Source organism: Sminthopsis crassicaudata, chromosome 6 (assembly GCF_048593235.1).
Source record: "Sminthopsis crassicaudata isolate SCR6 chromosome 6, ASM4859323v1, whole genome shotgun sequence".
In the NCBI taxonomy this organism is placed as follows: Eukaryota; Metazoa; Chordata; class Mammalia; order Dasyuromorphia; family Dasyuridae; genus Sminthopsis; species Sminthopsis crassicaudata.
The window spans coordinates 187,261,359-187,277,840 of record NC_133622.1 but is presented as its reverse complement, the minus strand read 5'-3'; the positions used below and the strand labels follow the sequence as shown (position 1 = coordinate 187,277,840).

Below are 16,482 nucleotides of genomic sequence, written 5' to 3'. Positions count from 1 at the left end.
AGTTCCTCGGAAGTTTTGTTGGTGGGAGTGATGGTGAGTTGTTTTTAATAAACATCTGTCAGCCCTAAAGAGTACTGGCCCTGTTTCAGAATGATCTGCTGGGTTAACAAGCCTTCAAATTGTATTGTGAGAAAGGTGAATGGCTGCCTGGTGGCCATGAAATCTCAGACCTGATTCTAGCACCACCAGGGGCTTCTTATGGCGCTTAGATGGCTGCGTGCTTCCCTGATTCCGATTTCCCATTTCTCTTCATTTGGGTTGTTGATGGCGTAAAAAATGTTCAGGACTTGAACACTCAGAGAAGTGAAAGCTGAGATGGGATGAACAGATTGTACCCAGCTAGCACCTGTTACTGGGGTGGGGAGTTCTTGCCTGCCATTCATGAATTCCTCATTTTATTTTAGCATTCAAGGCCCCGAGTTTTCTTGTCTGTCCCTCCTCCCTCCAGACTTGCTAGATTGGTCTCTCTTCTCCACTCATACCATGCACCTTCTTCCCTGTGCCTTTCTTTGCTCCTACCTGAAACCTCCTCCTCTGAACCAATCCTTCTCATAGATTTAGAGCTGGAGGAATCTTAGAAATCATCTTGTCATAAGATCATAGAACTGAGTTAGAAAAGACCTTGGAGGCCAAATAATTTAATCCCATTTTGCAGACGAAGACACTAACTTTATAATCTCTAAATGTAATTTTTTGTAGTGAGGAATTAGTGGATAATTGACTTGAAAAATTTGTAAGCTTTCACCAAAATTGGGTAAGAAAAATTATTTCATAGAAAGAAATATCCAGGTACCCAGAGATCCTAAATAGCTTGTACCACAATAAAAGTAAAACTTTTCTAGACCTATGTTAGACATCAAGAGCCCTCAGCCATTCCTTCCTTACAAGCACTGAAGAGCCCAAGGAGATCATTCTGAGGCAGCCTGGTTTGTTTGGGGCCTTTCTCCTATAAAAAGGGTAAATGCAGAGAGAACTGGGCAAACTGACTGATGAACCCCTAAAGTAACCCTCATACGAATTGAATCTATTAAGTGTGTATCTGTTCCTTCACAGGCTAATTGCACACTATTTCAAAGTCCGATTTCTTGTGCAGCAAAACAACTATATGGACATGTATATATATATATATATATATATTTCACATGTATTGATCTGCCTGCCATCTGGGGGAGGGGGTGGAGGGAAGGAGGGGAAAAGTTGGAACAAAAGGTTTGGCAATTGTCTATGCTGAAAAATTACCCATGCATATATCTGATAAATAAAAAGCTATTTTTAAAAAAAAGTGTGTACTGATCAGAGAAATGCAAATTAAGACCACTCTGAGATACCACTACACACCTGTCAGATTGGCTAAGATGACAGGAATAATGATGAATATTGGAGGGGATGTGGGAAAACTGGGACACTGATGCATTGTTGGTGGAGTTGTGAAAGAATCCAGCCATTCTGGAGAGCAATCTGGAATTATGCCTAAAAAGTTATCAAAATGTGCATACCCTTTGACCCAGCAGTGCTTATATCCCAAGGAAATACTAAAGAAGGGAAAGGGACCTGTATGTGCCAAAATGTTTGTGGCAGCTCTTTTTGTAGTGGCTAGGAGCTGGAAGATGAATGGATGTCCATCCATTGGAGAATGGTTGAGTAAATTGTGGTATATGAAGGTTATGGAATATTATTGCTCTGTAAGAAATGACCAGCAGGAGGAATACAGAGAGGCTTGGAGAGACTTACATCAACTGATGCTGAGTGAAATGAGCAGAACTAGGAGATCATTATACACTTCAACAACAATACTGTATGGGGATGTATTCTGATGGAAGTGGAAATCTTCAACATAGAGAAGATCCAACTGACTTCCAGTTGATCAATGATGGACAGAAACAACTACTCCCAGAGAAGGAACACTGGGAAGTGAATGTAAATTGTTAGCTCTACTGTCTATCTACCCAGGTTACTTATACCTTCGGAATCTAATACTTAACGTGCAACAAGAAAATGGGGTTTACACACATATATTGTATGTAGGTTATATTGTAACACATGTAAAATGTATGGGATTGCCTGTCATCGGGGGGAGGGAGTGGAGGGAGGAGGGGGATAATTTGGAAAAATGAATACAAGGGATAATATTAAAAAAATTACTCATGCATATATACTGTGGGAAAAAAAATTCTAAAAAAAAAAAAAGTGTGTATCTGGCTTGATTCTTGATTTGTATATTTAATGGGTTTATTTACAGCTTTTTGTGATGGGCTGTAAAGTCTGGCAAACCCCAATGTTTGGGGCCTACTTGGGCCAGCCTACAATACCAGAAGAGCTGACGCATATTATATGAATCGGGACTTGGGGACCTCACAATAGGCACATGTCCTTCTGCCTGGTACACAGTAAGCTAGCTCTCAACATGTGCTTCTTGTTTATATCTCCAGGTGGATTCTCTGTAAACAAGTAGTGCCTTTTCTTTAAATCCAAACACTTGAAAAATGAGTGTAAGTTCTGAATTCCTATCTTCTACAGTTATGTGTAATTAATCCAAATAATTATTCACAATCACTGAATCAGGATTCTGTCACATTATGGGAGACACAAACAAAAAAAAGCTGATATCAGGAGTTTACTTTGAAAAATAACATTTATTCAGTCCACCTCAATCCTAACTCCTACAGCTTCCAAACAGAGTGCTCGGCCCGAGAAGCAAGGATTTGCCTGAGACTCTGGAGGTCCTGCAAAGTCAGGAGTCAGGTCTGCACTCCCCATTCTGGACTTGGTAGTGTGTTGAGAAGGAGGCTGAAGTTAAATGGGCCTGCTGGATAACCTTCACTTAGTCTCTCCGCTAACTCAGAGTTACAAATTAACCAGTTTTCTTCCAGGTAGAGGTTTTATTAAACTACAAAAATATACCAGAAGTCATTCATATTTGAAACAGTAAAGGAACAAGATTTGATTCCAGCAATGCTCCAATATGTACCTAGAGCCTGTATTTTGCATAATGGCTGGAGACGTGAAACTCTCTCCATGGAACTTTTATTAATAAAAAAAAAAAAAAAAAAAAAAAAAAAAATTCACTGTACAAAAGCCAAGAGTGATCTGAATTCACAAATATAAAATAAATTATTTTCTTCTCATAAAACAATTTATTTTTTGAACTTTTTCCTCTTCAGAGCCTTCCATTCACCTTCCTGGGTAGCCAGGCTACCAAAAAGTTGTTTCACTTTTCGTTTTCGTTCAGAATCCCTACAAAATCAAAATTAAAGATAAAATCAATGTACAAATAAAACCAAGAGATGAAACATATAAGATACATACATCAAGTGATTTTGATTTTATTTCTGTAATTCTACCTCAACAACTTAAGTCTAAGCTTGCACACAATAGGTAGTCAATACATGTTTACAAGACAGAATTATCAACACTTGAATACTTTAGACCTAGAGCAGTAAGGGACCTCAGAAGTCCAACAGACCGACCCGTTGCTAAATAGTCCTTCTACAACATCATCAGTATATAGTCGACCAGCTCCATGTGGCTCCCCCCATCCCTGTCAGACAGCTTCAGAGACTAGGAGATTCCTGGAGGCCGTCCCCTGACGCCATCCAACCACGGCTTTTGGCTTGGCCAGGGAACCACTACCTAGTTATCTTCTCTAGGCCCCCAAACTCTCGCAGCACAAGACATTTCTTTTCTCTAACGGGCCCTTCCATGACATTTTCTGTCACAGCTGCTCCACACTAAGTCCTTGACACTAGGGGTGTTAAACTCAGAGACAGGATAAAGATCTCTGCAAGCTGCAGAGTGCAGTTTTAAAATGTAACATTACCCGTGTCTTACTGTATTTTTAATCTTGTTAACTATACTTCCATCTGGTTCAGGTTACCCTTTCCCTAAAGGGCTGCAAGCTGCACTGGGCAGTTTGGGGGGGGGGTGTCTCTCCTGGCAATAGAACCATTTTCTTCTGTAAGGAACAGGGATGGCTGCCAGGAGCCCCACTTTTGCCCAGGCCATACCTTATAGAGTCTGGACCCTCCCTGGATCACCTTGCCCCAAGGCGGCAGGTCATTTCCGGCTGTTTCCTCATCTTCCTCCCTCCGCAGTTCTGGCCAGTGATGACCAACCCGCCATCTTGAATACTCTCCCTCTTCCTGCTCCTCAGCCTTCTCATTCTACATCACTTTTGCTCCCCTGGTATCTCTAGGGTTCAATGGCTGTCTTTATGCAGATGACTCACACCTACACACCCATGGCCATCAGCTTTCTCTAGACCTCTGGTTCCCAATGCTGGGACATCCCTTGTCAGCCCATCTCTCCCCATATCCCCAAAACAGCGGCTTCATCTCCCCGATCTGGTCTCCACAGCATACAATGCCCTTCTCCTTTCACACAGGCCATAATACACACAGGCTTTCTTCTCTCTTCTTTGCCCTACTGAAAAGCCTCTGACTTGGGGTGCCGGTTTCTAGCTTTTTATCTCTACTGAGCTGCCAAATTAATTTTCCTAAAGTGCAGGCAACAGCTCCCCGATTCAAAAACCTCCAGCACCTCCCTCTGGACACTAGGATAAGCTATAAGCCTCTTGTATGTGAATATAAAGTCTTTCACAACTGCAGAAAGCTGATTTTTTTCAGGCTTATTTCATATTACTTTTCTTATGAATTCAACTTTCAGGCAAACTGAGCCATCAGGTATTCCCCAAACTCAAAAGATCTGCACTGACAGCCCCCGAAGCTCAGGACCTCCAAATGTCAGACTCTCTTGTCCCCTAGGACACACTGTGAAAAGTTCTCTCGATCCTCAGCTGACAAGAACTCTCTCCCCATGTTACTGTCTAGTCACTCATCTGCCCAACATCGAGTCTCCTCGACGATTTACTTTCTTCAGAACACAACTGTTTTCAGTCTTTTTATCCTTATGCTCAGCCTGTTGCCTTTTACAAGTGGGTCCTTAAAAAAGTGCTTACCTCAATTGCTATTTCTGCCTCCCTCTCTCCATTCCCTCAATTCTGTTTCAGAGTGACAAGGTTTCAAGTCTTTTTATTATCCAGTTTGATGAAAATGCCAAGTAAAAACCACACCAAAACACACACGATTACCTTTCCATGATTTCTGTAAGCTGCATCCTCGCCAGGAACTGATTATCTTTGCGAATTTCACGGACAGCTCCTTTAAATTCACGTTTGTGCTTATGAATTAATCTCTTCCTTTCTTGTTCCTCCTTACTGCTCCCTTGCTTTCTTCCGAACTCGAGGCTGCAATTGTAAAAGGTGGCGTTAGGTAAGTGGAGGCCACATGACAGATTTCCCAGAGGTCTGCTCCAGACCTCTGTCCAGCAGCTTCTTACTGAGGGTCAAGCTCAGAATACACATCCCCATAAGGTCTCTAAGTCAGTATAGGGGTGTCATGGGAGTCTCAGAATAGCAAACTAAGAGGGTGAACTTCTTTTATCACTACTGCATAAGCTTCAGAATGGCAGAAGCTGTTTTATTCAATTTACTCATTAAATTTATTATTATTTCTACTGCTCTCACGCCCAACAGCACTCAGCACTCATTCAGGCAATCCATGTTTAGGGAATCAACAGATGGATGAAGGAAGCCCTGCTCTGGGGTCCCTGCTCTCAGACCAACACCAGGAAACGTTTCCATACTTACACTTTCACCAGTTTAGGCGTGAATAACTTCAATGGCACTGGCTTGCTCTTTTCACACACTAGAGGCTGATAATTTTTGTCTTGGTTTTCCATTTCTTGTAATATGCTTTGGCACAGTTCCTACAAACACAAGAGAGCATGTTTCACTAGATTAATTACTTTCTGTTGACTCCTTTTTCTCCTCCAGGTGACTGTCAGCCCCCCATTAAGGCAAGACTTCCCTGCTCTAGCCATCGTAATTATGCAGATGTGGGCATTCACCCCGTGACACAGAACCAGAAGCCCCCCAACTCACTAAGCCCAGCCCCCGACGTAGAGGCCTGGTCCTCCTAGAAGTCACAAGATGGGCCTGCCAGCACAGCCTTTGAAGACCCCACATTTCCAGGGAACTGGCGAGGCCTAGTGAAGGCCTGGAAGTGGAGGCCAGTGAAGGAGGCTAGGACCCACAAATGATGAGGAGAAGACCAACATGGGATGAAACTTCTTTCTTATTAGCTGGCCATGTGACTTCAAGCAGGTTAATCCCTCCTCAGCTCTGCTTGGTCACCATGATGAGTCATTCCCATGGTGTTTTCAGTCTATAAGGGAAGACTTTCTTGGGGCCACTTCAAGTTGCTTTTAAAAGGACTGTCCTAAAGCGCTCTGCCCTGCCCTCTGCTCATAAAGCTCATAAAGCAGGCAGGAGGAGGAGCCCCCTGGAGGCAGCAAGGCCCGTGGGGAAGGGCAGACTCTTCCTCCTTGCCGCTTACTCCAGGCCAGGAAGCCCCCGAGCTCCAGGGAGGCAGGCAGGGGCCTTGGGACTGGGCTGGCTCTTCGGCCTCCTGCCCCCAAAGGCCTGTCTTCCACCACCCTCATCCTGCCTATGGCCCAGAGTGGCTTCATCCTCCCACACCTGCTCTTACACAGACTCCCCTTTCGAGCACGAGCCAGCCTCTGAGAGGTAGGGCAGTGACAGACCCTGGGCCTGGACTAAAGGCCCAAGTTTGAATCCTGCCTGACACCGACTAGCTGAGAGCTCTGGGGAAAGTCATTTGGCTCTGCTCTGCCTCAGTTTCCTCATCCACAAAATGGGGAAAAACAGCACCTTCAGACAAGCAAATGGAGCGAGATGCTGACAAACCTTAAAGTGCCTCTCAGATGCTCACTGTTATTAGACTGTCCAGCCAGCTCAGCATCATTTATTAAGTGTGTGCCACATAGTGGGCACTGGGCTCAGAGATGCCGCCCTCTGCTCCTCCCCAATCACACCCTTCATTTTACGTTATTCCCAGAAGGCCCTCCTCCTCTCTTGACCTATCATCACCTTTCTAAGCATTTTCTAAAACAGAACTAGAGTTCTAGCCATTTGGAAGAATAATAAAATAATAACTATCTTGCAATTCTTGATTGCATTCAATATATATTGGGAGGAGGGAAAAGGAGGCAATAAGGATTAAGTGACTTGCCCAGAGAACTAGGGAGAGTCAAGTGGCTGAAGCTGGGTTTGAACTCAGGTGCTCTGACTCCAGGGCCAGAGCTCTATCCACTGGGCTACTTAGCTGTCCCTAAAACATACTCCTGAGACTCTGTTAACAATCTCTGGTCAGATCCTTCTGTTACACTGTTAAGCTCCCAAATGACAGGGATCATGGATTAGATCTTATTTAAATTCTGTATGTTCTTCAAGGCAATAGTGCTTTGCAAGAGCAGGTATTGAAGGAAGCCAGTCTGGGGCTGGGAGCAGGGTGGAGAAATATTAATAGGGAACCCAATGAGAAATCGGATGGCCAACATTAATGCATGTGTGCACTGCCTGTCTGTCCCAAACGGGAATAAATCAGCTAAACACTATTCATAAGTATGGACTGCTCAAAGTCTAAGTGTCACAAACCAAGAAAAGCCTCCTTCACCGGAAGAGCCAAGAAAACTTTAATAAATGACCTTGCCAATGCAGTTCTTTAACCATTTAAAACTTCTTCAAGAAAGAAGCAATTTTAGAAATTGTTCTCATGATTTAAAGTCATCTGTGCAAAATCTATAAGCAATGAAAAAAAGGATTTTCCCAAACATAAAGTCAACCTCACTACTACCTCGTTCTGCATTTTTACACCTTTGAGTAGACATTTGTGGTTAAATTATATTAAAAAAAAAAAACAAAAAAAAAAACCCCACCATGGAATTCCAGAAGCTATATTGTATGAGTTATCCTGGATGGCTACTGGGATCCCTTCCAAAACTCAAATTCTCTGATTCTGTGGTTGAAAAAGCCACTTATCTCCTCTTGGCTTCTCAGACCAAACCCAGTGTTGTCCTTAAAGCTCTCAGGGAACACAAGTATAGCAGGAAGAGTGTCGGATCTCTGAGGCAGATGACCCAGGTTCAAATCCTCCTTCTAATACTATCTGGGCAGGTCATTTATCTTCTTTGACCCTCAGTTTTCTCCTCTGTAAGAAGGAACTTCCTAAGCTCCTTCCACTCCCTGACCCCAGCATAGTACTCACATGCAGCTCTCTGGGATAGCCACACTCTGGAACATGCTCTGTAAGGAGGATTCTGATGGGTTTCATAATTTCAGGAAAGGACGGTAGTGTACTGTACATAGTTAAGCACCGTTTAATGAGATTTAAACACACAGATACACAGGATAATCTGCAAAAGAATCACACATTCAAGTTTAACAATTCTGACAAACTTGGTTTAACCATCTCAGAGAAATCAGTGGCCCCAATGAAAAATGAATTTTAATGACGATTCTGAAAATTATTGCTATAACTAAGGAAAGTCCAGATAATTCCAGTGAGTCACTTTGAAAATTTCTATGCCTAGAATGTCTGTGGCAGCCCTCTTTGTAGTGGCCAGAAACTGGAAACTGAGTGGATGCCCATCAGTTAAAAAATAGTTGGGTAAATTATGGTATATGAAGGTTATGGAATATTATTGTTCTGTAAGAAATGACCAGCAGAATGAATACAGAGAGGCTTAGAGAGACTTACATCAACTGATGCTGAGTGAAATGAGCAGAACCAGAAGATCATCATATACTTCAACAACGATACTATATGATGATCAATTCTGATGGACGTGGCCATCTTCAACAATGAGATGAACCAAATCAGTTCCAACAGAGCAGTAATGAACTGAACCAGCTACACCCAGTGAAAGAACTCTGAGAGATGACTATGAACCACTACATAGAATTTCCAATCCCTCTATTTTTGATTTCCTTCATAGGCTAATTGTACACTATTTCAAAGTCTGATTTTTTTGTACAACAAAACAACTGTTTGGACATGTATACATATATTGTATTTAAGTTATACTTTAACATATTTAACATGTATTGGTCAACCTGCCATCTGGGGAAAGGGGTGGGAGGAAGGAGGGGAAAAGTTGAAACAAAAGGTTTTGCAATTGTCAATGCTGGAAAATTACCTATGCATAAAATTTTTGTAAAAATCAACCAATTAATTAATTAATTAGTTTTTAAAAAAAGAAAAAAAAATTTCTATGCTTTTTGCATGGAATCAGCAGCAGCTTGCCCTATTAAAACAGATTAAATCAATACTGAGACATACGTGTCAAGGAGTTAAAAATAGACACTATCTGGAAAACTTTATATAGACCTTCAAATAAGAAGAAAAAGAGATGGGGAAAACACAATTAACCTGAAAAAATGTAGACTAGTTTCTGTTTCCAGTCAGAGAGATAAGCTCCAGGCTTAAACAAAGTATCTTAGGAAGAAAATCTCTAATTTTTTTTTTTTTTTTTTGGAGAAGCATTACTACCTGAGAAGCTTTGGAAGGGTTTCAAACATCACAAAGTGAGAGGGAGCCCCAAAGAGCGCCTATCTGTATGTGTTTGTAGTAGGGCCATTGTGGCAAATTATCTAAAATCAACAAGGTTCATCAAAGCAGCCTCACCAGCAGCCTCTGCTGACACATCTGCCAGCTTTTCCCACACTCAGTGATGCCATTGAAGGCAGTGGGCCTGAAGAAGCACTCTACTGAGGTCCCATGGGCACATATCCACTTTCAGATAAGTCAATATTTGCTCAGCTGGTTGCTGAGGTACCAGATAATGCAAGTAGTTAAAGTCAAGTAAATGTCTGCACTACAACAGACGGAGGAGGAGACAGATATCCCAAAGCAGCACAGGAGCCTCAGGAAGGAGGACAAAGCCTCCAACTTGCCAAAGAAAGCCCAGGGGTGGGGAGATGCACATAGGCTATATGACCACAGACTAGTCACTCAACTACTCTGGGTCTCAATTTCCTAATCTATAAAATGGGAAAAGCAATGTATGAATTACCCTCCTTCTCCATCAATGGGTCGGCCTGGTTTCCACTCCAAGCTATTCAGTTTTTTTCATATTGTCTGAAAACTCCCTGAGGGCAGGACTGCCCTTTTTGTCTCATCTGTACCCCCAGCCTTGGCACAGTGCCCAGCTGTCAGTGTTTGATGTATATTTACTGAATGAAATGGAACTACGTTCCCCAGTGCATTGCTATTAAAAAAGTATGATGAGAATGACTGCTTACAAAGTGGAATGTACTGCCCACCACCTGCAACATTTTAAGCAAAACAAAGACAAGCCTCCAGCTCACAACCCTGCCCTGGCTGGGCAGTTAGTTTTTGTCTTCCAGTTCCCCACTGACCCTGTTGCACAGACCTGATGTGATTGGTTTCTGTTTCACTGCTTTCCTTTAAGGTATTCACTCTGCTGAGCGGGAGACCTCTCTTGGGCCACGTGTCCATATCATCCTTACTGGAAACAAGGAGCAGTTCCGAATTTCTTCCTAGTGGTTTGAAAGGATGCACCAGAGTATAACCTACATATCAAGGAAAAAATGACATGAAGAACTGTGAACACGAGTGGATATAAAGAGTCAAAACCCTAAATCCTAAATACAGGGTCCACAATAATTTCAAGGAAATATAACTTTCAAGGAAGTTGACATCTCTGTGAAACAAAAGCAGTAAACCTGGTGGAGGCTTCTGAGAACTGCGGGCACATGAGCACCCACAAGACTGAAAGAACAGCGCAATTAAGGCCTGTTACTAGAACTAGAAGACCTTTGCCTTCCTCGGCACTAGATAAAACAGAACAAAGTAATATGAGATAATAGAGACAGCCTGGCAGTGGCCACATGGTTTGCACTATTAAGAGCTAGAAGGGATTTTAGGAGTCCATCCATCACACTCTTCTACAGATAAGGAAACTAATTATAAGACAAACAATCTGATAAAGACAGTGGGTCCAAAACCAGGCAGATGCTTCCCAGCTGTGTGACTGAAACTCTGAATTTCAGTACTGCATCTTTATCTCTAAGACAGATAAGAATAACACTTATTTCACCAAGTTTCTGTGAGGAATGTACTAAAAACAGAGTATTAGGAGAAATGGTGAACCTAAAGGTGCCCAAATTCCCTGTAAACCCTCAGTGCTTCAATTAAAAAAAGAATTAGGAGAATGAGAACACCCCTCCAATCCAGCTGAGGTATACAGAAGACAGCTGGAATTCTACAAAAATCCACAAGTAGACAAGCCAGGATAGGTGGCAAGTGTAGTATAGAACAACACCAAAGTGTCTGGAGAAGGGTCACTTCTCAGAGCCCAGAACAGCATGGTCCCAAACATGGAGATCTGAGAAGGGTCCTGAGAGGCAGGGACAAGAGTTAAATCCTGATGAAAATAGAGAGAGAAGGGCCTCTGGGATTCAGGCAAAGTACAGCCCGAGGGCGAGCCTCCTGGCATTGTTAGAGGGGCCTGGCACAGAGGCTGGGGTGGGGGCATCCTGGGAGTTCCCACAATAACGGGAGAAAAAGGCCTCAGAGACATCCAGGAAACTCCAGGCCAACTCGGCATTCAGGCAACCTAGCAATGAACCACCGAAGCAGACCAAGTTAAATAAATCCTAATCTAAGGATAGCCCAAGGTCCCTTCTCTCCCTGCTCCAGCCCCAATCTAGACACTGAGGTGGCAAGCAAGCCAAGAGTAAATTCCTTGGACTGAGAGGGGCACAAGAGGTAAATCCCAAGGAAGAAAGCAACTCCATAAGCCTAAGTGGAGCCTTGAGAAGGAAAAATAAAGAATATTCTGAATGCAATACTTACAACAGTAGCTGGAAGAGATCAAATGAGATTTAAAATGGAATTGCTAAGGTTGAAAGAATGTCAGAGAAGTGAAACCTTAGAACCGACAGTGAGAAACCTTTCCCAAGAATGGAATTCTCTGAACTAGTTAAACAGTGAACTGAATATTTAACTAGAAAAAAGCAAGCTTGTCTAAAAATTTTAATTTTCAAGATATTGTATCTACAGAATCAGTTCAAATGTAGAAAACCAAAAGCCATGCCCCCAGTGAACAAAAATGCAGAAATAAATGAGCATTGCGCCCACTACGTGACAGGCAATGTGCTAATAATTCCTTTTCAAATATTATTTCATGTAATCCGCTCAACAACCCTGCAAAATAGGTGCTACCACCATTACCAATTTAAAGTTGAACAAACTGTGGAAAACAAAGAGCTATCAAACTGTGTATACCCTTTGACCCCAGCAGTGTTTCTACTGGGCTTATATCCCAAAGAGATCTTAAAGGAGGGAAAGGGACCTGTATATGCAAGAATGTTTGTGGCAGCCCTTTTTGTAGTGGCCAGAAACTGGAAATTGAAGGGATGCCCATCAATTCAACCTGAGAAGGGCCCTGACAGGCAGGCTGAATAAGTTATGATATATGAATGTAATGGAATATTATTTTCTGTAAGAAACGACCAGCAGGAGGATTTCAGAGAAGTCTGGAAGACTTAGATGAACTGATGCTGAGTGAAATGAGTAGAACCAGGAGATCATTATACATGGCAACAACAAGATCATATGATGATGATTCTGATGGACGTGGCTCTCTTCAACAATGAGATGATTCAAACTAGTTCCAATTGTTCAGTGATGAAGAGAGCCATCTATACTGTGGGAAATGAACGTGGGTCACTACATAGTATTTTTGCCTTTTTCGTTTGCTTGTTTGTTTTTTTTTTTTTCTTCTCATTTTTTCTTCCTTTTTGACCTGATTTTTCTTGTGCAGTATGATAAATGCTAAAAACTATCTTTGCATGTATTTTGAAAAATAAAAAGTTATTGCTATTTTTAAAAAAACCCACCAGTTGTGAAAGAATCCAGCCATTCTGGAGAGCAATCTGGCATTATGCCCCAAAAGTTATCAAACTGTGCATACCCTTCAATCCAGCAGTGCTACTACTGAGCTTATATCCCAAAGAAATACTAAAGAGGGGAAAGGGACCTGTGTGTGCCAAAATGTTTGTGGCAGCTCTTTTCGTAGTGGCTAGAAACTGGAAGATGAATGGATGTCCATCAATTGGAGAATGACTGGGTAAATTATGATATATGATGATTATGGAATATTATTGCTCTGTAAGAAATGACCAGCAGGATGAATTCAGAAAGGCTTGGAGAGACTTGGATGAACTGATGCTGAGTGAAATGAGCAGAACCAGAAGATCACTATACATTTCAACAACAATACTATATGAAGATGTATTCTGATGGAAGTGGATATCTTCAACATAAAGAAAATCCAACTCACTTCCTGCTGATCAATGATGGACAGAAACAACTACACCCAGAGAAGGAACACTGGGAATTGAATGTAAAATATTAGCACTACTGTCTATCTACCCAGGTTACTTATACCTTCAGAATCCAATACTTAACGTGCAACAAAAAAATTGGATTTGCACACATATATTGTGCCTAGGTTATACTGTAACACATGTAAAATATATGGGATTGCCTGTCATCTAGGGGAGGGAGGGGAAAATCTGGAAAAATGAATACAAGGGATAATGTTATAAAAAAATTACTCATGCATATATACTGTCAAAAAAAATGTATAATTATAAAATTAATAAAAAATAAAAGTAAAAATAAAAAAACCTCACCAACAATTAATAATAAACTTTTCCCTTTGATTTGGAAAACAAAAAAGAACCTGAGGCAGAGGTTAAATGACTTGCCCAGGCTCACATAGCTAATGTCTGAAACCAGGGTCTTCCTGACTCATGAGAAATGCTTTAATTTGCATTTCTCCAATTATTAGAAACCTGGAATGTTTTTCACAAGGTTATTGATAGCTTGGATTTCTTCATTTGAGAACTGCTGCTCATTTTTAGTTAGGTAGCAAATTGAAAACAATCCTGAGGTTCAATCCCACACCCATCAAAGATGGCCAATATTGGTCAGGCTGTGGCCCCTTCGTGCCCTTGTTGTTGAGCTGTTAACTGGTCCAGTCTTGGAATATGCTCCAACAATTACAAACTGTTCATATTCTTTGACCTGGCTAAACCATGACTATGTCTATACCCCAAAGAGATCAAAGAAAGTAAAATGACTGACAAAAATAAGCATATTTTTATTAGCAACTTTTTATGGTGACAAAAAAACTGGAAACTTAGGGTGGCGCTCTACCTTCCAAGAAACAGCTAAATATATACTAAAGAACAGCATTATTGTGTTATTATGAAATGATAAAATATATAATTTCAGAGGAAACCAAGGAGAATTCTATGAACTTAAATAAAGTGAACAGAAGTTTTTTTGTTTTTGTTTTTTTAATAAAGACATTAAAAAGAAAAACAATTCTAAAAGATTTTAGAAGTCTGGTCTATGTAATAACCAATTAGAAATTTTAAACTATGACATGCCATCCAAACACCTTTCAGAGAAGAGAAGGACTTAAAATGAAAAACGAGACATATATTTTTAGACAGTGACAATAACAGGAGAGAATAAATGCTTGTAAAAATAAATACAAGTTATTTTTAAAAAACTTTTTAGCTCTTAAAAAATTTTTTGGGGCAGCTAGGTGGTGCAGTGGATAGAGTACCAGCCCTGAATTCAGGAGGACCCGAGTTCAAATCTGATCTCAGACACTTAACACTTCCTAGCTGTGTGACCCTGGGCAAGTCACTTAACCCCAGCCTCAGAAAAAGGAAAAAAAAAAAAAAAAAAAAAAAATTTTTAAATTTAGTTTCGCTAGTCTAATCTCATTATTTTATAGATGAAATAACTGAGGCCAGGGTAAAAAGAGACATGCCCTAAATCACATAGCCAGGTAAAGCCAGAAACAAACCCATGTTGTTCAACTTCAAACCTAGTATTCTTTCCAAAGCAAATGATTAAATGTGAAAACGAAAATTGGGGAATGGACCCAAGCGTTATTTGGAAAATGGTAGCCTACTATGCTGACACAGGAAAAAACTAAGAGTTCCTTTGTGATAACTATATTGGAAATTGTATCAATTCAAAGTATACTTTAGAAAACAAAATTAAAATGCCAACATAGACATTACAAAATAATAACATTCGTTTTAAACTAATTTTAACTAATTAAGAGGAGACAGAATTTTACTCATTGCCTCAAGGAAACTCACCTGGAGTATTTTTGTTGGGAATTGCTATGTGAAGCACCCCAGCAAGGAAGTTAATAAGTTCAGGTACAAACCTCTGGGACAAGGATACATATTCCAGGAATAAGCAGCACACAAACAGTCCTTTAACAACATCTTGGAGTGATGTGACAGGGCACTAATAAAAGAGTATATTAAAAAGGACTGAGTCATTATCTTATCTCTAGAAATTGTTAGTAACAGGCTTGATCGATTTCTAAAGTCAATGTATAGGTCATTTATGAACTACTTTTTTAAAATTTCAGGCAAAGTTTACAACAGCAGATCCTTACTACATAGTTAATATGTTAAATGGGCCAATAAGGTACTTCAGTTTGCAATGAAAAATATATCTTGTTTTAGCTACTGAAGCCAACAGAGGGAAGCAAAACAAAACAAGATAACCTAGTCATTATCAACTTATAATGACCTTTTTTGAAGATCAGCCTTTGCCCTGGCCTTTAATCTCTAATTGTTAATTTTAGTTTTTCCAACTTGCATCACAGGGCTGTCTGGAAAACAGAACATCAAGGACTGAGCCTACAAGTATTTATTATCCTGATGTCAGCTACATCACCTAATAAATGGCTGTGGTCTTCAGATTTTCAAAGGCTATCTTCTCTTACGGGTGACTGCCCATACTAGCAGGTAGGATTCTTAACAACTGATTATAATAAGGACTGGGCAGTAAAACCTCATTTATTAGAAAATGAAATATGGTATTTTACTACTTTGGGGTATACTTTTTAAAAATGATATATGGTAAAGTGAAAATTAAACATTTCATGACATACCTTAGTAAGGATTTGACTCATACACACCAGTGCAGGTGTTACTACTGGATGCCAGAAGTCAGAAGTCGGAAATAATATTCCAGTAATTTTCAAATAAATGAGCTGAAAAAGTTTTATTATTAACAAAAGATTAGGGAAGTGGCAGAATACAGTTTTTAAAAAGACCTCAGAATTAGATAGATTGATTTTAAAGACATAGAAAAAACTGACATAAAACTGACTAAATACATCCATGGATCTAATATGAATTTCTCCAAAGATTTTATAATAAATTTAGATACACTACTTCTTGTTAACTCTTCAGAAAAAATGCAGGGGTCCAATCAGTAAGCATTCCTTTGTCTTTATCCCACCCCTCTACTGGCCCTTCCAAATGGCCAATTATTTTAAATAATCAGGAAGATTCATAGCCAAAGAAATTGTTAATTCCTATGTGTGGGGTGGGGTTATGAAATTAGAAACGCTAAAGCTAATTAGTTAATTAAATTGTATTAAATGGACTATCCAGTTTGGAAACAACATCCTGAGATTTAGTTTTCTCCTCCTTAAAATGGGGCCAAATAAAACTTCTGCTTTCTTCTAACAGAGCTGTTGAAAAGAAAG

At 40.4% G+C, this 16,482-nt stretch overlaps 1 protein-coding gene across 1 annotated transcript in view; it reads right to left on the bottom strand.

The window, feature by feature from the left end:
* Window positions 1-2,613: 2,613 nt before the first annotated feature.
* The window catches only part of NOP14 (NOP14 nucleolar protein), a 51,276-nt gene continuing 37,407 nt past the window's right edge, over window positions 2,614-16,482 (bottom strand). The window contains exons 12-18 of the mRNA XM_074275004.1: window positions 15,880-15,981; window positions 15,071-15,224; window positions 10,291-10,450; window positions 8,124-8,271; window positions 5,645-5,763; window positions 5,087-5,242; window positions 2,614-3,234 (exon numbers count right to left, since the gene is read on the bottom strand). Of these exons, the coding sequence (XP_074131105.1) occupies window positions 3,135-3,234; window positions 5,087-5,242; window positions 5,645-5,763; window positions 8,124-8,271; window positions 10,291-10,450; window positions 15,071-15,224; window positions 15,880-15,981 (939 nt within the window). The 3' untranslated portion in view covers window positions 2,614-3,134. The remainder of the gene's footprint in view (window positions 3,235-5,086; window positions 5,243-5,644; window positions 5,764-8,123; window positions 8,272-10,290; window positions 10,451-15,070; window positions 15,225-15,879; window positions 15,982-16,482) is intronic.